The sequence below is a fragment of the Puntigrus tetrazona genome, unplaced genomic scaffold (assembly GCF_018831695.1).
Source record: "Puntigrus tetrazona isolate hp1 unplaced genomic scaffold, ASM1883169v1 S000000148, whole genome shotgun sequence".
Lineage (NCBI taxonomy): Eukaryota > Metazoa > Chordata > Actinopteri > Cypriniformes > Cyprinidae > Puntigrus > Puntigrus tetrazona.
The window spans coordinates 232,501-252,614 of NW_025047824.1; the positions used below are offsets into that span (position 1 = coordinate 232,501).

The window sequence follows — 20,114 nt, forward strand, 5'->3', positions numbered from 1 at the left end:
CTTCAGTGATTTCACAGGAAGCAGACGGGACCCACTTCCACGTGCCGCTGGTCCCCTGAGACCTGATGGAGACCTTGAATGTCCACGATGGGGAGCTGCTGAGCGTCCTGGGTTTGAAACTGGAAGCGCGACTGATGCCAGCTGCCATCACGGATCTGCTCGGAAAAACAGGCAAACGTCTAGATAAACAGTTCGCACTGGATCAAAAATGCATCGTTAATACAAAAGAAAAAAATGATTACACCCCCTAAAATAGTTACTCTGTAGATGATGATGTAGAGGAGAAGAATTGTTAAATAAAATTGTTATTTTGATTTTTGCGCACGCACTGTAAAAATACATTTAAGGCAACCAGCAGATTTTTGAGTTTGTTCAACTTAAAATTTTAAGTTGGCTGAACTTTTTTTTGAACGCATGGACTGTTTCGTTGATGTTCGTAGCGGTACTGTCTACGGAGCGTCAGAAAGCTCGGTTTTCGTCAGAAATATCTTCATTTGTGATATAAATATGAAAAAAGGTCTTGAAATGACATAAAAAAAAACGTTATCGCTGTTCATGTTCCCGCACAGACGGATCGCTTTGCTTCCTAAGACATCGATATGTTCATTTTGTGCTGCCCGTGCTTTTTTGACTCTCAACGTGCCGGTAGCCATTGACTTGCATTTAACCGGTGACATTTTCCAGAGCCTTATGCGAAAGCCCAATATTTGCACGAATTCATGGACTTCTTGGCGATTTTCCCCAAATGTTCAGTTTTAATGCATTTCTCTGTGTTTTTTAAAGTTAGGATTTTTAGCCTTTTTATTTTTAACGGAATGCACAATTGACTTTTTATTCAGCATTTTCTTATGCGGCGCCCCAAGTTATTTACGATTTCACGCACTTCCTTTAAAAAGTTGAAGGTTTTATGCAGCCAAGCGTTTTTAATGATGCCCCAGTGTTTTAAGATGCGTTTATTGGTGTTCATTTCAAAATTCAGGAAGAGATGGCTAGTGTTCGTACAAAACTCATCTACGGATTAACTACCGTAACTTTATCTCGCTTCCTTAACGAGACCTTGACTCCAGAAGACCACACAGAGTTTGCATCTCACCTCGCAGTCGTCCAGAAGCACGCGTGGACTCAGAGGAGAGTTTTCCTCGAACACCTGGCCGCTCCAACCCCGGAAACGCAGCGCCCGTGGCATCTCCGTGGCGACCGTCGCCGGGTCACTGTAGCAGTGGAGGGAAACGGTCTGGGTCGCCGTGACGCTCAGCAAGTGCAAGAACTTCATCTGGACTTTCCCGACATCAAACGCGGCCTGCGAAGTCAAACGTCCAGCTTCATAAACTCGGTGTTTAGATAATCAGCATTTCTGCGTTTTGGCAGCTGTGTGTTTACGGGGGACGCTGACAAACGACCGGGCTTACGGGAAATCAGCTTTTAATTCGAATCAGGTTTGCCTTTCTGAGGAAATGCGATATTGCAGCTTGGCATCAAACACTTCTAGTCTTTGGTTCGTCCGTGATTGCACGAATGCTGCCTGCACAGTCATGTTCAGTGCGTCATACAGTTTCTACAGTAAAACCTCCGCGAGTTCAACCAAAGCTTCACGGAAATAACGCCGTCGAATTACCAAATAAAATGTGTGAGTTCATCATGAGCACTCAGTGTCTTCACAGAGCGGCTCGGCAAAATGATAAACGATTTAAAATGATCCTCACAGTGTCTGTCGTTTTAATATGAATTTTTATATTTTCTTTTTAATGACTAAAATGATTTTAGTTTTAGACTGCTGTACAAATGACAATGAAGGCATTTTTATTCATAGTTGGAGTAAAAAAAAATCTGTAATTTTTATTACATTTTTAAAATTTTTTATTATTTAGTTTTTTTTTTTTTTTTTAAATATATCTAGTTATTTTACTACTTCAACTGAACTATATGAAAGAAATGTCGCCTTGGTAACTAATTCGTACATGCCGTTTTTAATATAATTTATTTCAGTAACGTTTATTTAATTCAAACGTTTTTTATAATGATTAACTTTTAATTTTGGTTCAACTTTTAGCCATTTTGTTATGTGTTTTTGTCATTTACAGACGATTTGGATGTTGTTTATGCCTGCATAGATTTTAATACATTTTTATTTTAGTTCATGAAGTTAATGAATTTAACTTTTTGTCTTTTTTTATGCATCTATACATGAGCTTTTAGTTTCACTTCAACTGCAACTAGTTAAAATGATTAAAATTTCATTTCTATATTTTAATTCAGTTAACATTTACATAATTGCAAGTAACGACTTACTTTTGTATTAAATTGGCTTTAGTCTTAATTAAGCAGCACTGAGAGACTATTTTCTATTTTAAAGTTTTAGTAATTTTCTTATATGTTTCTAGTAGTTTTTTACATGCATTTGATTTTTCGATTTGTTAGTTTAGTATTTCATCTACTTAGACATTACATTAAAACGAGAAATCAGAATATACTAGTTTTAGATCATACACATTTTTTTAAAACTATAAACTAATTTTTATCGTAGTTAACCAGACTAACTCGAGGTTCTCGTGTGTTTATATGCATGTATGCAGCATGCAGCGCTCTGCGAGCATCACCGGACCTTGTCTGTCGAGACGGGCTTTAAGCAGGTCTGTCCTCCAGCGGTGAAGTTACAGAACACCTGGATGGCGTCAGACGTGCAGCCCACGTTTGGATCGATCCAGAACAATCCTGAGCGACACAGATACGACAAAACACTCGATCGGTGAGCTGAAGAAAAACTGAATAATGCATTATTATTATTATTATTATTACATCAGCAAACAAAAGTCTGGAATATTTCATATTATGGTTTTCACAAAAATATATATATATAGCACCGTTTTCGACATGGATAATAATCAGAAATGCATCTGAAAAATCAATGCACTAGAATGATTTCTGAAGATCATGTGACGCTGAAGACTGGAGTAATGATGCTGAAAATACAGAAATAAATCCTCATTCACAGAGAATACAGCTATATAATATTTCACAAATTACTGTTTTTTTGGGGGTCAAATAAATGCGGTCTGGGTGAGAAGAAGAGACTTATTTATATATGGTTAAAGATTTTTCAGAAATGTCAAAAGTAGTGTATAATCTAAATGTAATCAGAACTAAAAGCCTGTAAACTGAAATTGTAACGAATTTATTGAAGGACATATTTTTCTTGAAACTTTTGGAATCATGAAATGAATCTAGGTTAATTATATATATATATATATATATATATATATATATATATATATATATATATATATATATATATATATATATGTTTAATTAATTAACCTAGATATTTTTTATATTATATATATATATATATATATATTATGTATTATATATATATATATATATATATATATATATATATACACACACACATCAATATATATTTATATATATATATATATATATAATTAATTAAACTAGATATATATTTTTTATATATTATATATATATATATTTTATGTATTTTATATATATATATATATATATATATATATATATATATATATATATATATATATATATATATATATACATACACACAGCAATATATATTTATATATATATATTTTATATTTATTTATATATATATATATATATATATATATATATATATATAATTAACCTAGATATATATTTTTTATATATATATATATATATATATATATATATATATATATATATACATACATACACACAGCAATATATATTTATATTTATATATATATTTTTTATGTATTTTATATATATATATATATATATATATATATATATATACACAGCAATATATATTTATATATATATTTTATATTTATATACATATTTTATATTTATATATATATATAAAAACAGCTAATTTACTAAAATATGAATTAAAATGAAAACAAAGCATAACAATAAAAGTACATTATCCTAGCATGTGAAAGGTGTTCTCATAGACAGGTTGTGCGTCTCACCGTCGCTCATCTTGTGTCTGCAGTCCAGCAGGTCTCTGCAGAAGCGAGCCGGGTTTCCTCTGGTTCCCAGCGGTGTTCTCAGGCTGTCGATGACGCCGCTCAGATACCGCAGCGTCCGGAAGATCTCTGCGCTCTGCTCCGACAGAGACGCGTCTGTGTTCTGGTAACTCTGAGAACGAAACGAAGTCAAAACAAAAGCCTCTTACGTTTGCGTTACGGATTTTCGCATGCCCTTCATTCGTTCAATCTGAAAGTCTTCACCTCCGTCTCCAGGTGAGTGCCGGACTCCGTCAAAGCTTGAACATCCACACTGATGCGTATCTGCGAGACGAGAAAATAATGAAGAAACGTCCTCCCAAAGCCAAAGAGAGATGATTCCATCACTTGCTCGCCGATGGATGTGAATGGGTGCCGTCAGAAACAGCTGATAAAAACATCGCAAGAATCCCCAGCACTCCAGTCCATCAGTGAACTTCTGGAGAAGATGAAAGCATCCATCTCCTTTTGTGATGTTTTTATCAGCCGTTTCTGACGGCACCCATTCACTTCCATGGCCGAGACGCCGATGTCACACGATATTTCTCCAAATCCGATGAGGAAACCAACCCATTTTGGTCTCGGATGGCCTGAGATGGCCTCGTATATTTAATGGAGAAGCAAACTTACAAAGGATAACCGGTCTTGTTTTATAAAGATAACAATTGACTCTTATGGTTCTCTGTTGATTCATTTTGAGGTTTTAATTTTTTGTGTGAAACATTTCGAATGCATCTAGATTTAAAAATGTTTAGATGCATATTTGCACAAGAAAACAAGACTTGCATGAAATAAAAGTGCGTAATAATCACATGTGTATGAATGTTATATGCGTGCGATTTCACAAGAGAGCCGCGGGTCTTACCGAAGGGCCGGGTAAACCTGGAGGCCCCTGCCAAACAACACACAAAACCATTAACATTATGAGAAACCAACAAGCTTGAATCTACATTAAAGTGCTCCTATTACGATTTTGTGAAAATGATCTTTTCGTTTGGGAGTCTTAAATGCAAAGTGTTTTTTTTGACCTTTCGTGCATGTCAACCTTTTGTTGGACTCCCAAATAACCAAGGGGCCCTTCAGAGGGGCCCTCGAGGGCCCCAGCGTTCCCCACCACCGCGACCAAAACACGAACCCTTCACTGGCCGTAATAGGTGCACTTTAAACATTTATAATCTGTCCGTAGCGTGTGCATGTGATAAAAGTGCGTATGTACCTGTGGCCCCGGACTGCCCTGCGGCCCCTGAGGCCCCTGCAGAAAGAGATCGTCCAAAATTGACACTCATTTCTCTAAAACATTCATCCTAGCGGCTTAAAGCGAGCAGATTAAAGTACGAGACGCGAGCCAGCGTCCTTATGTTTATGAATTCTGTTGAAAAGGAGTATATATATATCAGTGCTAAACGCTGCCCCCTCAGTTCGCCGCGGGTACTGCAACCTCTCACTGCGTTTGAGATGAAGTGAGATGTTTATGAGATGATGATGATGATGATGATGATGAAGAGCGCATCTCACCATCTCTCCACGGCTCCTTTGACTCCTCTGGCGCCCTGAGAAAGCATCGAACGCAGGTTTTATCTGACATTCATCGTGAGGCGGGAAATAAGACGCAGGTCATGAACACAGAATACTCACAGGCTTCCCCTCCGGACCGATCATTCCCACCGGACCTGAGGGACCAGAGAAGCCCTGAACACACACACACACACACACACACGCATTCAGCGGCTGAAAGCACAACATTCACGCTCACGCGGATTTACTGGGAAGAGACGCGACTGACCAGAACTCCCACCGGCCCTTTGAGTCCAGGAGGACCAGAGAAGCCCAGGTCTCCGTCTGGACCCTGAAACACGGGAAAAAAGACCATTTTCACTTGTGAACAACATTCTGGAGTCATTTTTATCACTCGTGCACGTGAGAAACCGCATGATAAAAAATAAAGACCTAATAGTTACTTTAAGCAGATATGATACATTTTTAAAAATGCGAACGTTAATATACGTATGATGAAATATTTTGTGAAATATTTATGCATTTTAAGTAAACAATAGATAAATAAACCAATCAAATAATAAAAAAATGTATTTAATGTTTAATCAAATGTTAAGCTAATGCTTTTAATATTTGTGTAGACAGATATATAGCTTATTAACAGGCAAATATATAAATAAATTAAAAATAAATAAATGTAATTAAATAATGAAAATGCGATGTATTATATGAAATAAGTTTAAAGTAAATTTATTACATGAAATAAGTTAAAAGCGAAGCTAATATGTTTAACATTTATGTGTAGACAGACATAAATTTAACCAAATTATTTAAATGTAATGGAAAATTAAATAGATTTTAAGTGATACATTAATATTTGAATAATAGATTAATAAATACATTAATTTAAATGGTTAAAATATAATTTCACTTCTATTGCATAATTGAGATTAAATTATCAAAACATTTTAGACTAATATTTAAAAAACATTTAAACAGGGTGTGCATTTTTTTTTATTAATTAAAATACATTGTATTACGCTTTAAATGGATTACAACGAGTAATTAAAATATATTCTAAATAAAATTCAGTCACACTTTAAATAATTAATTAATTAATCAACCATTAATTATGACTTTTCCCTCAAAAAAACTTTGCTGTTTATTAGTAGTTAGTGCTTGAAGCAACTAGTTAACAGTAAGAACCGTTCCCTATTCCTTGTAAGGTTCAGGATTAGTGTTTGACTCCCGTGATCTCCAGCGCTCTGGTTTAACGCGGAGCACTAACCTTGGGTCCCGGGAAGCCCTGGAGTCCCAGCATGCCTGCGTCTCCCAGCTCGCCCTGCGGGAAAAACCAGAGAAGCGGGTCACTATCCAGACCAACCACCCACTCCTCTGTGTGTTTCTCGGGTCACTTCGTCTTCCAGAGGACATTATTTAAGTCAACACCCGTTCATTGGTTCACCCGGGGGCCTGGAAGACGATATTCCCGCTCCGGACGACTGGAATTCCCGCTCGCTCTTGCCCTTTATTGTCTTTTTCCTGAGTTATGTAAGAAAGTGGAGCGGCTCGTTTGTCTCGTGTTTACTCAAAGATCTGCTTACAATCACTCAAACTCTTACATAAGAGACCCGAGACATTTCAGCCAAGGCCAGGAAAAAAAATTAAACCTGGATTTATGATCATCTGTCAGACGCACTCAGACAGCCAATTTTTTTTTTTTTGCAGAAAAATACATATATCACATCATTTCAGATGCAGAGATATTTTTATACTCTTATAGTTTTTCCTACCATTTTGTATGTTTCTATTTTCAGTTTTCAGTCTAATTTGAGTTATAGTTCTATTAATTTAGTTTTTTCTTTTGTTATTACTTTTACTACGTATAAATGCTTTTTTATTATTAGTGCTGTCAAATGAGTAATTGCATCCAAAATATACGTTTTTCTTTATATAATATATATGTGTACTGTGCATGTTTATAATGTATATACAAATACGCTCACACACATATATATATATATATAAAATTAATAATATATAATTAATTTAGCATGTTCATAACTTATTAAAATTTGCAAAAATGTTAATTATTAAGCCATTTTTTCTTATTTGGGGTGTGAATTATACTATTTTACTATTTTCTCTCTCTCTTCTCTCTCTCTCTCTCTATATATATATATATATATATATATATATATATATATATATATATATATATATATATATATATATATATATATATATATATATATATATATATATATATATATATATATATATATATATATATATTATATATATTTAATTATATAATATATATTTTATGTATATAAACAGGAGGACCAGAAAAATATGTACTTAAATTTTTTTTTACAAAATATTCTATTTTTAATGCACTATATAATGCTAAAAATGCTATATAATAAAAATGCTGTATAATAAAGCTCTTTGGGCATTTTTATTTCATATGTAGTTTTTCCGGGACTTGAACTAAACTGAAGTGCGAAATTTCAGAGACTAATCAAAATGAATATTTTTTTTTTAAATGAATGGGAAACATAACTAAACAGCCTAAAACTACGTGAGTGAAAATAAGGGGGTTATGGGAGGTTGAGTAAACACACACACTTACCGACTCTCCTTTGGTACCTGGCTCTCCTTTCACGCCCTGGTCTCCGGTCGCCCCCTCCATGCCTTTAGCCCCCGCCGGTCCTCTGTCGCCCGCCAAACCCGTCTCACCCTGTACAGGTCAAAGGTCAAGGATCGAGGGGGCATACTGTAGCGTATACTGCGTGTGCTGCACATCTTGTAAGATATAACACATGATCACAGTAAAAATTAAAAAAAAACAAAAGTGCTTTTGACCTTTGACCCTGCAGACCCTCTCTCTCCGATGACCCCAGGAAGTCCGAGCTCGCCCCGTGGGCCAGGAAGTCCCGCCCTCCCCTCCAGACCGGTATCACCACGCTGACCCTGCACATGTGTCAATCAAAGCAGCAGCCAATCAGAGCTCAGTACAGAATCCAGTATATATATATATATATATAAAATATACGCTCCTTCCTAAAAATCATTAAAAAAGCATCGCAAGATTAAAAGCATCCCCAGGATGCATCATATCCAGAGAACAGCTGCAATCCTTAAATACGAGAGTGTTCTTGTTTTGATCACTACATCTTTCCCAGATGCATTTCATGTTATTTCAGAGTCTTCAATATTAATCTAACAGCTGCAGATCAGTCAGAATAAACTCAAGAGCATCGCAAACATGGCTCTGGTACCACAGCATTGCCTCGTTAGACTGATTTAAATGGGCTCGTTATAAAAGCATCACTCATTTGAGCGTTGGTTATATAAGCACACACACACACACACACACACACACACACACACACACACAGAAAAGCTGTGTCTAATGAGGCGTCTGCTGTCATGTACAGTGTTTCCACACGGGACGGGAAGAAAGAGCTGAGAAATGAAAGACACGGCAGCAAAATCAGCCGAATCAGCAAATCATCCATCAACGCTTAGCGGAGAACAACCGCCAAGATGAGTTCAGACCAGATCTAGTTCATCAGACGCTCAACATCAAATCAGCCTGATCTACGTCGACCGAACAGCAGCCATTCATTAGCACGCGTTATTCTAAAGAGACTAATATTTATCTTCACAGTCTTTCATCCAGTGTCATGACTTTCCTTCAGCGTTTCCCTCACACTTTCATCTGGTTGAAGCTGAAGTACTTGCATGACTAAAACTAAAATCATAATGTAAAACAAGTCTAAGAAGGTTTATCATACACTTCCAAAACAAGATATGAGTAAGAAAGAAAGAAGGCGGAGCTATTATTCTGTCTGTAGCGTTGCCGCGGGTGCCATGTTCCGGAGATGCTGTGTTTCGTCGTGAAAGTGAAACTACTTTGTTTGTGTTTCCAAAAGAGGACACGACTAGAAATCAGCGTTAAGTTGTGTTTACAGTCGAACACAAATATTAGAGTGTGTTCAGTGCGTTTACGGACGACTGATCCTGAAGCTGACTATCTATTGGGCAATTCCAGCTCTGCAAGGACTGCCTGGCGCTTCTGACTCACAACCTCTAAGTAAGTTGCATTTTCTTATTAAAACCTGCTCAAAGCATGGGTTTCGAGAAGGAACGGTAGTGCTGTCTTCGTTTGTCGTTTCTCCGATCATGGTATTATGCAGGATTAGTCAACTAATGTTTAAACTGAAAGACTACTAGTTGACCAGAAAAAGGCAGTCCTAGTACTGGTTACTTCACACTCACTGTTCGTCCTTTGGATCCAGACAGACCCGGTAAACCGGGAAGACCAGGAAGCCCATCGGACCCTGGATACCCGTCTGTCCCTCTGGGCCCCGGCAAACCAACCGGACCCTAAAACACATGACAGATACATACTTATTAAAGGAACAGTTTGACCAAAAATACAAATCCTGTCCTCATTTACTCATCCTCAAGTAGTTATAAACCTGTATGAATTTCACAAAGGAAGGTGCTTTGAAAAAAGTTTTGGGTCACCATTGACTTCCATAGTATTTTTTTTCCTACTGTGAAAGTCAATGGTGACCAAAACAAACGTTTCTCTAAATATCTTTTTAAAACATCCTTTGTGTTCAGCAGAACAAAGACGTTGATGACGGAATGTAAAAGTTTGAGTGAACCATTCCTTTAAATGTAGGCCTAAGTGTTTTTTAAGTGTTTTCACTCACCTCAGGACCTGGAGCTCCAGCAGGACCTCTGGATCCTTTCTTCCCAGCAAGTCCCTAAAACACACACTCATTCAGACCACTTATGCAATTCCGTTACCCAACAACGATTGAAGCGAGTTAAAAGAAAGAGTTTTCCATGGCGTGATAAAGAAAGCGCTATAATCATCTCTCATTCAAGCATCTCTAAGCGCGCAGTTCCTTTAATGCTCTAGATAACAGAGGAAATAGAAATAATAAAGTCACGCTGGGTGGCCAAACGCTGTGAAGTTTTTGATGCCGTTCTGAATGGGATATCTGCGACAGTGAATGCGGCTTTGTGAATGTTTATAGGAGCTTTCCAGGATGGATTTGCAAAGAGAAACCAGCAGACAAAAGAATATAGAATTCACTCTCATTACAAAACTTGTTTTTCTACTACAGTTGACTTTAATTACGCTCAATGCAGTCTGACCCCAAACTTTTTAGACTGATAAAAAAACAAGCATATTGCTTACTCAATAAACTCTATGCTATTTTTTTTTAAATATGTGTGCAGTATGAAGATTTTATTTTAAATGCTGCATTGTGGTCATATGCATGCTTAGTTCTTCTTGAAAATGCAGAAATTAACTTAAACTAACTTAAACACTAAAACATAAAATGTCAAAATGTCATATTTCAAACGTAATAAACCTTTTGCTATCACTTCCATTATATGTCATACATTAGAAGCAACTCTGGTGGATTACGCGGAGAAAGAACAAAACGAAACAATAAGAATTTCGATATAAGCCGAGAGTTTTTCTTTGCTCCTACATTGTCCAGAAGCTCCTAATTTTAACAGTCTGATTTTCATTTTTAGGTAAACTAACCCTTTAAGGGAAAACTTAAGAACTCTAACTCTTTAAAATATTGTGAATAACTTCTTAAAGTTAGGATACAGCATACAGCAGTCACACGTACCGGAAACGTTCATTTAGATGAACGCACGAAAACACAAAAATTCATAAAACAGATCACTGCCAATTGAGAAAGGCTCTTTAAAACAGCCAGTCAAGCTGGTCTTCAGTCACGCATTCAGTCAAAGACTTAAAAACATTCTTACAAACTCTGTTGAATTCAACTTAAGAGATTTTTTCGTGACTCTGTCCACAGGTGTTTCAATCACAAATTGCTCACAGTAGATGAACCACGCTCGCCATAAATAGTTTAAGTAGTGCGCTAGTCACAAACCTGAACTCCCTTCTCGCCTATGGGTCCTGCTTCACCAGGAAGCCCAGGAGATCCCTGGGAAAAGATGAAAAGATTGTGTTTTAATTTCATTATGCAAGCAGACACTTCAGTGTGATGTTCCGCTGGTCCAGAGACGTGTGGCCAGCGTCCAAAATTAACCAGAGAAAAAAACGCAAACATTAGCTTTGGTACGTCAAATTTTCTGGCAGCTTAATTAGGAAAGTTACGCAACAAAATCGATGCGCTCCAGATACTAGGGAGTCGCCTACTTCGACAGCAAGGCATCATTTGTTGCAATTTCCGATGCGAAGACGTGCATCAAACACATGCGACATGCAGGGGATGAATTTCCAGAGCACTGTTAGCATGATGCGCTGACTGCTGTCTATTTAGGTGAAGAGCAGCAGAGGTGCAGTGTTGGTCACACATCAGACTTACAGGAGATCCCTGCTGACCGATCGCTCCACGGGCACCTGTGACCCCTGGGTGACCCTAAAACACAGACATACACATTACAGTGTTATGAATGACAGTGTGGACTGTTTGTGATGAAAACCGGCCTGCAGAGCTGCAGGATCCAGTCCAGCTCAGTCTAGATTAACTGGAAGGAAATGATCTGAAGAACAATAAGCAACAGAAAACAACAAAAAGACACTGTTACACTGTTGCTAAGGTGTTTCCAGCTTTCTAGTGTGGTTGCTAGGCTGTTGCTATGCAGCTTCTGAGGTGTTGAGCTTGTTTTTTTTTTTTTTAATGTTGCTGTGTGGTTGTTAGGGTGTTGCTATGCAGTTTATAGTCATGTTCAGATTGGTTTTTAACATGTTGCTGTGTGGTTGCTAGGGTCTTGCTATGCAATTTTGGATTATGTTGCTGTGTGGTTACTAGAGAGTTGCTGCACAGTTTTTGAGGTTTTCTGAATGTTTTTATCATGCTGCTGTGTGGTTGTTAGGGTGTTGCCGTGCAATTTATGATCATGTTCAGATCGGTTTTAAACATGTTGCTGTGTGGTTGCTAGGGTGTTGCTATGCAGTTTTGGATTACGTTGCTGTGCGGTTGCTAGGGTGTTGTTATTGCTGTTTCTGAGGTGTTCTAAGTGGTAATTAAGCTAGTTAGTAAAAAGTAATGATTTTTACAAAGCTCCTTAAAGAGACACTAACCTGATATCCGTCATCTCCTGGTTCCCCACGTTCACCCTTCTCTCCTGGAGCTCCCTATATGCACACAAACACTGATGTGTGGTCTTATTTCTTCAATAAAGTGATATAAATGTCACTGCCTCTTTTTTTACTGATTTCAGTCCAGGTGTTGGACAAAAACAGGAAGTTAAAGGAAATTAAGACCTACTGGTTCACCTAAGGGCCCAGGCGGTCCTGCTGTTTTGCTGTCTTCTCCTGGGTATCCCTGAAAAACACACATAATCAGTCAAAGTTAGATTCTAACACTATTTTTTTAACTCTGGCTTCACAAAAATTATAGAAACATGCACAAAATGAAAAAGCATATTTGCATAGAATTTCAAGCATTATATGTAGTTCAAATATGGCATTTAGACTCAAAATATAAAAATATGTTGAATAACCTTTTCTCCCTTTGGTCCCGGGGGGCCTGCTGGACCTTGTTTACCAGTGTGACCCTATAGTTAAAGAGAAACAGAGACTAAAGATGAAAATGGAACATTTTCTTGTCTAATCCAATGTAATAATTTTTAGGAATGATGATAGACTGACTGGGCAGATATTTGAACATTTTGAGATTCAGTAATCGTGTCTGGTACAATATACAATATACAAAAACAATAATTAAGGGGCTCGCTCTCTAAATTTTCCGCAAACGTGAGTGTGGTTTTGTAAGCATTCATAAGTGCATATAATTGTTCGCATGAAACTCACTGTGTAACCTTGAGGTCCAGGCTCTCCCTGAGGTCCCATAGCTCCTGGTCGACCCTGAAAGGTAATGAACAAAACACACTCATGTACGTTAGCAGCTTGTGTTTTGGGGCATACTCGTCGTACCTCAACAAATAACCTGCTAAAAATAACCTGTGCTGAAAAACACATTATTGGACGGATTCCTAAAAAAATGACTCTTGCTGCTCATCCCATTATGACTTCTTGGAAAACCATTTGCTTATGAAAACAAGACGCTAGGTTTCCCTAACTACACTTGTTTTTACATTTCAATGATGTCGTTAAACCCTGAGGAAAAAGCAGGGGCAAAACAAAACAATCCCAGGCATTTCTCTGGTTATAAAATCCGGCCTAAAACCACCAAATCAGTAGGCGCTTAACCGCATTATACAAGAAAAGTGGATTAGTTCCTAGTATCTCTAATGGCATTAGTGTAAATCCCATCAAAAAGCTTCGGTTTAATTCCAAATCCAGCATATGTTTACACATGCCTTAATTGAGCCTGCAAATAAAACTTATTACGCTCTTGCTACCTGTTTCAGCTCATACAGCAATAATAGTACATGTTTTTAATACCTAACTACTTTAACAAAATAACCCACTATCATGTCTGCGCCAATCACATCTGTACCCTTCGTGATGGTGATGAAGTTACTTAATCGCCTGTGGATTTGCTCAGCCATTTCTCAACATCAGAAGGAGTGAAGTGATGCATGAAAGGAGAAAGCACACTCACTGCGGGTCCTCTGGTTCCTCGAGCACCTTTGAGTCCTCTCTCCCCCGTCTGTCCAATTTCCCCAGATGAGCCCATTTCTCCCAAGTGACCCGGCAGCCCCTTTTCACCCTACCAAAGTGTAAGATGGAAATATTTATGAGCAGGACTGGTTAACAATTGAGAATGACAAGAGAAAAAAAAAAGAGCAGAATGTGTCCCAAATAAACCAAAGCGGACAGGAGTTCCCCAGGGCTCTATTCTAGATCCGTTTTATTTCTGACAAAATGCTGCAGATTGTAAAGACTAAATGAAACGCAATTAAATGAAATGGCCCCCATGTATTGTTGAATGCTATTTAATTCCAATTAATTTAATCCACAGGTTTTGGTTACCTTCTTTCCTGGACGTCCACGGTTACCCGGAAGACCTTGTTTGCCCTCAGGTCCCTGATGAGAAAACACCTGCATTAACTTCACATTACCAGAACAATCTTCATCCTCATCATCAAATTAAAATACACTTGCATTATCTAAAGAGTTTAGAGAGATTTTGTCCACTACAATGAAAGCAGATCAGATTCATTCCATTCCTCACCGGGAAGCCCTTTTTCCCAAGATCTCCAGGAGGTCCTGTTGGGCCAGAGTCACCAATCTCACCCCTTTCTCCGGCTTCTCCCATTGGTCCACGGTCACCAGGCTCACCCTGAGTTATACCAAAATAAAAACAAACCTTAAATCAGAATTTTTTTTCCAAAAATTAGTGGGTTTCGGTACAATGGTTTTGGGAATCGACATAATATGGTGAATAAAACACAATGTACCCAAGTGCACACGAGGCCAGCCAAAGAAAAAAAATAAAAATAAAATCACAGCAAACTTTTGTGTTAATAAGTGAAAAACTATTTACTTTTTATGACATCATTTATGAAATTTACTAGCAACTTCTGAGTGAAACCTTTCACAGAAATGACAAGCAACACTGAATTAAACGTGAAATGTAGCGTTTCTTTGTATAACGTATTTCAAAAAACTTTTTTCAGCTGTTATATAACTTTGATAAACCAATTTTGACAGAATAATTAAAAAAACTGCCAGAAAACTGTTTATAAGGCAACAGATCGACAACATGCATTTCTAATCATTGTCTAAAATAGATAAAATAGTACATAAAATAGGAATATATATATATATATATATATATATATATATATATATATATATATATATATAAATTCTTAACGTACTATAGTATAAATAAATAGTACAAAATCTTACATTCTGTTGTTTTAGAGCTAGCAAGAATTTAAAAAATAAATATTAAGATGCCTATTTTACTTTTTAACTTGTGAAAGCATTCCTGCAGCTCGAATGATAAAAGCATGGTGGGTCATGGATTTGATTCCCAGGAAATGCACGATAGCGTGTATAAATGCAGCGCAGGTCATTTTAGATGAATGGATTAATGTAAATGCAAATGCAAGCAGGAAGCTTAACCTGGAGCCTCACCTTTGGTCCGTCCTTCCCTTGATGCCCGTCCTCTCCCGGTGGCCCTGGAGGACCCTAAAACAAACAGTAACATGTACGACCGGCTAATATTGCATATTTCTTTTTCCTATTAACTATTACTAAATCAGCACATCGGATTGCAATATTCTCAAGACCGTAAATAAACATTTTACAGTTTGAACAGCAGATACCATTTCGTCCACAATGCAGTACCGAGAACGAAATGTACGATTTATTTTGGGGCGAAATACGAGGCGTAAAAATGCATGACGGGTTTCATGAGATTCGCCGGGGTAGGACGCGGCTCCCGATGTCATGATATCCAATAACAAACCCAGCGAATGGCTTGAATAATTGAGGAACCAGAGACAAAGACGTCCTGTGTGTGTGAGCCCGAGGGTCCCGCTGTCAGATTATTGACACCGCTGGCTCACGTCAGTTAAAGCAATGAAAATACACTGATAGATCACGTTCAGCCGAAGGTTTTGGAGCAGGAATGAGGTCGCTTCACTCACTCTGATGCCTGCTTGGCCCAGTTCACCCTCCTCTCCGACAGGCCCCGTTTCACCCTGGAAAAAGACAGAAAGACACAGCTGCGAATGCCAACAGTTCTAGCTTTAATAGTGCAGTTATTATTGAAGCTTGTCAGTGAAAATCCTCCGTTTCCATTGGGTTTACAGCATTGTGGAGGTCCTGCTGAAAGTCTCTTTCTGTGTTCCGCTGTATTAGAGATCCCATTAAAGCCTAATTATACAAACATCCACCTGCGGTCAGATCATTACTGATTGATCAAGTGAAGGTCAGAACAACTGCTCTCATATCTCCATGTAAACTCTTCTCTGGATCGAAGCAGCTCGGCTTCACTTGATTCTCCATCAAACATTTTCAAGAAGAATCTGAAGATCAGGATCTTTTGAGGAGCTTTACTTTGATCTTCGAAACACCTCGCATCTTCTGAGGAGCCCTTATTTCTTCATCCCTCCATCGGCATTGCATTATATGTTTGGATCACTCCATTCTCGTTTTTTTTAAGACGTAGTATTGAAGACATAAAGCCGCCGCTGATATTCAGGTCATTTTACGTCAGCGTCTGCTTCACTGTTATAAAGATCTCGTTCATTGACATCGCAAGCACCGGGTTTTATCCTAGTTTTGCCTCACCTTGATTCCAGGTTCACCCACGGGCCCCTGCTCTCCTTCAGGTCCTGGAGGTCCCTGTGCATGCACAAGAAAGGGAAAAACACAATCGCGTGCTCGAAATGATATAACCTGCCAGAATCAATTTGCTGAACAATTAAAACATTTTACACGCCTTTATTATGTAATCTAGTATATTGTGTGCAGTGTTTATGCTTTATTTAAGTTGCATGTTACTGCATAATTGGACACAGAAGAAATCCATCGCACACAAATTCATTTCAGGAAGTACCTCTTGACCTTGCTCTCCATCTGGTCCCAGGTCCCCCGGAGGGCCTCTGGAGCCCTAATCAATCAAATAAACATGAAGTCATGCGCATTGCTTTGTTTTGATATTATAAATGAGATTTACATGAACGGCCCTTGGCGGAGGACGGGAAGGGATCTATCAATTACGCCAGGCTAGAGCTGAATCTCTCAAGGAACACGTGAAGGAAAGCGCGGGTGCGTGTTTAAGTGTGCGTGTGAGCGTGTGTCAACACGAGGACATTGAGATGCTTGAGACCTGAAGCCGCTCCAGAGACGCCGTGAAAGTCTTTCATCTGCCGACGGAGCGGCCGATTACGTTTAGACGCCTCAACGAGCAAAGCCTCGGAGGTCTTCGCTTCGTGACTTGCGTGTGTCGCTCAAGAAGGTCACGTCATGCGAGACTATACACAGCGCACTATCTGAAGCGTTAGCACACCGCTAGCCAGCGCACACGAGTCGTCTTAAAGGTGTTATAGAAGTGTCTATATATATATATATACATACACACACACTAAATACAATGATATCAAACATAATAAATCACACTAAAGTAACACTAAACCTGGCACTATATGTGCTGCTATAAGTCTGTATCATGAATAATTAACTACTTCTTTACATACGAACAGCTGTTTTTATGTAAAGGAGGCTCTTTTAAGAATGCAAAGCGTTATTATATCTGTAATACTCACAGGTTCACCTGGAGGACCTTTTTCACCTGTGCTTCCGGGAGGACCTGCTTTACCCTGCAAAACACACACACACACACAGACACACACACGCAGACACACACACACACACACACACACACACACACACACACACACACACACACACACACACACACACACACACACACACACACACACACAGACACACACACACACACACACACACACACACACACACACACACACACACACACACACACACACACACACACACACACACACACACACACACACACACACACACACACACACACACACACACACACACACACACACAGGCACACACACACACACACACACGCAGACACACACACACACACACACACACACACACACACACACACACACACACACACACACACACACACAGACACACACACAGACACACACACGCAGACACACACACACACACAGACACACACACACACACAGGCACACACAGAGACACACAGACACACACAGACACTAAATGTGATTCAGACATCATAAAATCAGGTTACACATTATTCAGTTTAAATAATGACTACCGCAAATGTTATCTCTGTAAGATCCCGTTTGGAGCAGCTCTCCTCATTTGTTTTAGAGCTCTAAACTCACTCTGGATGACAACGACGGTCTCATATGTGTCATACTTGTGATACTCATTTTTTAGATACTTAAAATCCGAGCAATGCAAGGAGACTAATATTAACAGAGGTGCTCAAAAGTCACAAATGAATGATCAGTGATTTGTGATTTAATAGTAAAACACTGCTCCTTCACAGAATGGAAACGTAGGTTTGTGTTTGTTTCCGTGATGGAAACGTAACCATGAGCCGTGATCCAGCAGGGACCCGCAGCCTTTCTGCTCTGATATTCTTCTGTTTTTCTGTCTGTCTTTATCAGACGCCGACACGCGTAGAAATGTTCACCTGTCAGAGATTTCTCAGTCAAATCTCACCGTTTCCCCCCACGTGAACGCTTTAATAACATCAACGGCGGATTGTCATCACCCCGTTCATCAAAAGTCACGTGCAATCCACTTTCCAGCATATAAATATGACTTTCACAAAGATGCATTAATAACAGTCATAAACGCTTCCATATGCGCCCCCCTTCATATTCAATAAATCCACTCACGGAGCATTATAAGGAACCTGGTCTTGAATATTACAACATAATAGTATTCATTTAAAAAAAATAAGAAAAAAAACAACAAAAATAACTGAGAATTACAATGTATTATTTATTTAAATAAAATTATTTTTGGCAACATATTTTACTTTTTCAGTACTTTTTAAAATTATTAAAATAATAGTATATATATATATATATATATATATATATATATATATATATATATATATATATATATATATATATATAAAACCACAGCAATAATATGTATTTTTCACAGTATTTAATTTTTTTGGCAACATACTTCTCTTTTCTTTAATGTAATGCAATTGAATTTATTTGTAATAATTTGTAATTTAAATCAATCAACATGAAGAATGGGGTAATGACGCAGGATTCACGATCATTTACATATATTGCACAGTTATTTTAAATTGTGATAACACTTGACAATCTTTCTGCTTTAACCGTTTTTTAAAAAGTCAAATAAATGTAGCCAAGAGATTACCAGAGTATAATTGGCCGTATGAGGCTGTCAACATTCACCGGTCATCTCTGACAGTATTTACATTTCCCAGTGCTCTGATTCTCTGTTATTAACCAGCACACATCTGCGGCATTAAAGCAGGGATTATCTGTTCGCAGGAAGCCTGCGGTTTAAACATCGTAAATCATCTGAGTTATGAATGAATCCGCAGCGTTTTAATGAGGCTGTGAAACACCCACTAGAGGACGCCGTGAGCTCGAGAGCGTTAAAACCCCTCAGAGACATCTCACCCTCCAGCTGTATGTGTGATAACTAGAGATGAATTCTGACACCATAACAATTATATGAACCATTTTGATCATTGAAACTAAATAATTATTTTAGAAATAGTATTTTTAACAACACATTTGACTATTTTAGCCAGCTTGTTTCAATACCTAAATATAAAATTATTAATAATATTAATATTATTTAAACAAAAACAACTGCATTTTCAACAGACTGTATTGTAATACAATTATTTAATTTTTAAAAAATATTAAATATGAAATAGTAGCATTTACTAAAATTTTCTTTTTGGCAACACATTTGTACTATTTTAATATAATGTTTTTGTTATTTTAAATATTTTATTTAGCAATAAAAGAAAATATATATATATGATTTTATATGTAAATATAATTATATATAAATATAATTTTTAAACCTCTCTGTACTCAAATAAAATAATTGTATTTATTAAAAAA

At 37.6% G+C, this 20,114-nt stretch overlaps 1 protein-coding gene across 1 annotated transcript in view; it reads right to left on the bottom strand.

The window, feature by feature from the left end:
* The window catches only part of LOC122332717 (collagen alpha-1(XXIV) chain), a 78,107-nt gene that overhangs the window by 1,638 nt on the left and 56,355 nt on the right, over positions 1 to 20,114 (bottom strand). The window contains exons 32-61 of the mRNA XM_043230089.1: positions 17,727 to 17,780; positions 17,018 to 17,071; positions 16,750 to 16,803; positions 16,104 to 16,157; positions 15,589 to 15,642; positions 14,678 to 14,785; positions 14,476 to 14,529; positions 14,105 to 14,212; positions 13,351 to 13,404; positions 13,041 to 13,094; positions 12,806 to 12,862; positions 12,619 to 12,672; positions 11,900 to 11,953; positions 11,462 to 11,515; positions 10,250 to 10,303; positions 9,807 to 9,914; positions 8,388 to 8,495; positions 8,155 to 8,262; positions 6,808 to 6,861; positions 5,809 to 5,871; positions 5,661 to 5,714; positions 5,541 to 5,575; positions 5,242 to 5,277; positions 4,891 to 4,917; positions 4,562 to 4,625; positions 4,251 to 4,310; positions 3,990 to 4,158; positions 2,603 to 2,712; positions 1,094 to 1,300; positions 1 to 155 (exon numbers count right to left, since the gene is read on the bottom strand). The exon at positions 1 to 155 is cut by the window's left edge and continues 1,638 nt beyond it. Coding sequence (XP_043086024.1) covers positions 12 to 155; positions 1,094 to 1,300; positions 2,603 to 2,712; positions 3,990 to 4,158; positions 4,251 to 4,310; positions 4,562 to 4,625; positions 4,891 to 4,917; positions 5,242 to 5,277; positions 5,541 to 5,575; positions 5,661 to 5,714; positions 5,809 to 5,871; positions 6,808 to 6,861; positions 8,155 to 8,262; positions 8,388 to 8,495; positions 9,807 to 9,914; positions 10,250 to 10,303; positions 11,462 to 11,515; positions 11,900 to 11,953; positions 12,619 to 12,672; positions 12,806 to 12,862; positions 13,041 to 13,094; positions 13,351 to 13,404; positions 14,105 to 14,212; positions 14,476 to 14,529; positions 14,678 to 14,785; positions 15,589 to 15,642; positions 16,104 to 16,157; positions 16,750 to 16,803; positions 17,018 to 17,071; positions 17,727 to 17,780 — 2,268 coding nt within the window. The 3' untranslated portion in view covers positions 1 to 11. The remainder of the gene's footprint in view (positions 156 to 1,093; positions 1,301 to 2,602; positions 2,713 to 3,989; positions 4,159 to 4,250; positions 4,311 to 4,561; positions 4,626 to 4,890; positions 4,918 to 5,241; positions 5,278 to 5,540; positions 5,576 to 5,660; positions 5,715 to 5,808; positions 5,872 to 6,807; positions 6,862 to 8,154; positions 8,263 to 8,387; positions 8,496 to 9,806; positions 9,915 to 10,249; positions 10,304 to 11,461; positions 11,516 to 11,899; positions 11,954 to 12,618; positions 12,673 to 12,805; positions 12,863 to 13,040; positions 13,095 to 13,350; positions 13,405 to 14,104; positions 14,213 to 14,475; positions 14,530 to 14,677; positions 14,786 to 15,588; positions 15,643 to 16,103; positions 16,158 to 16,749; positions 16,804 to 17,017; positions 17,072 to 17,726; positions 17,781 to 20,114) is intronic.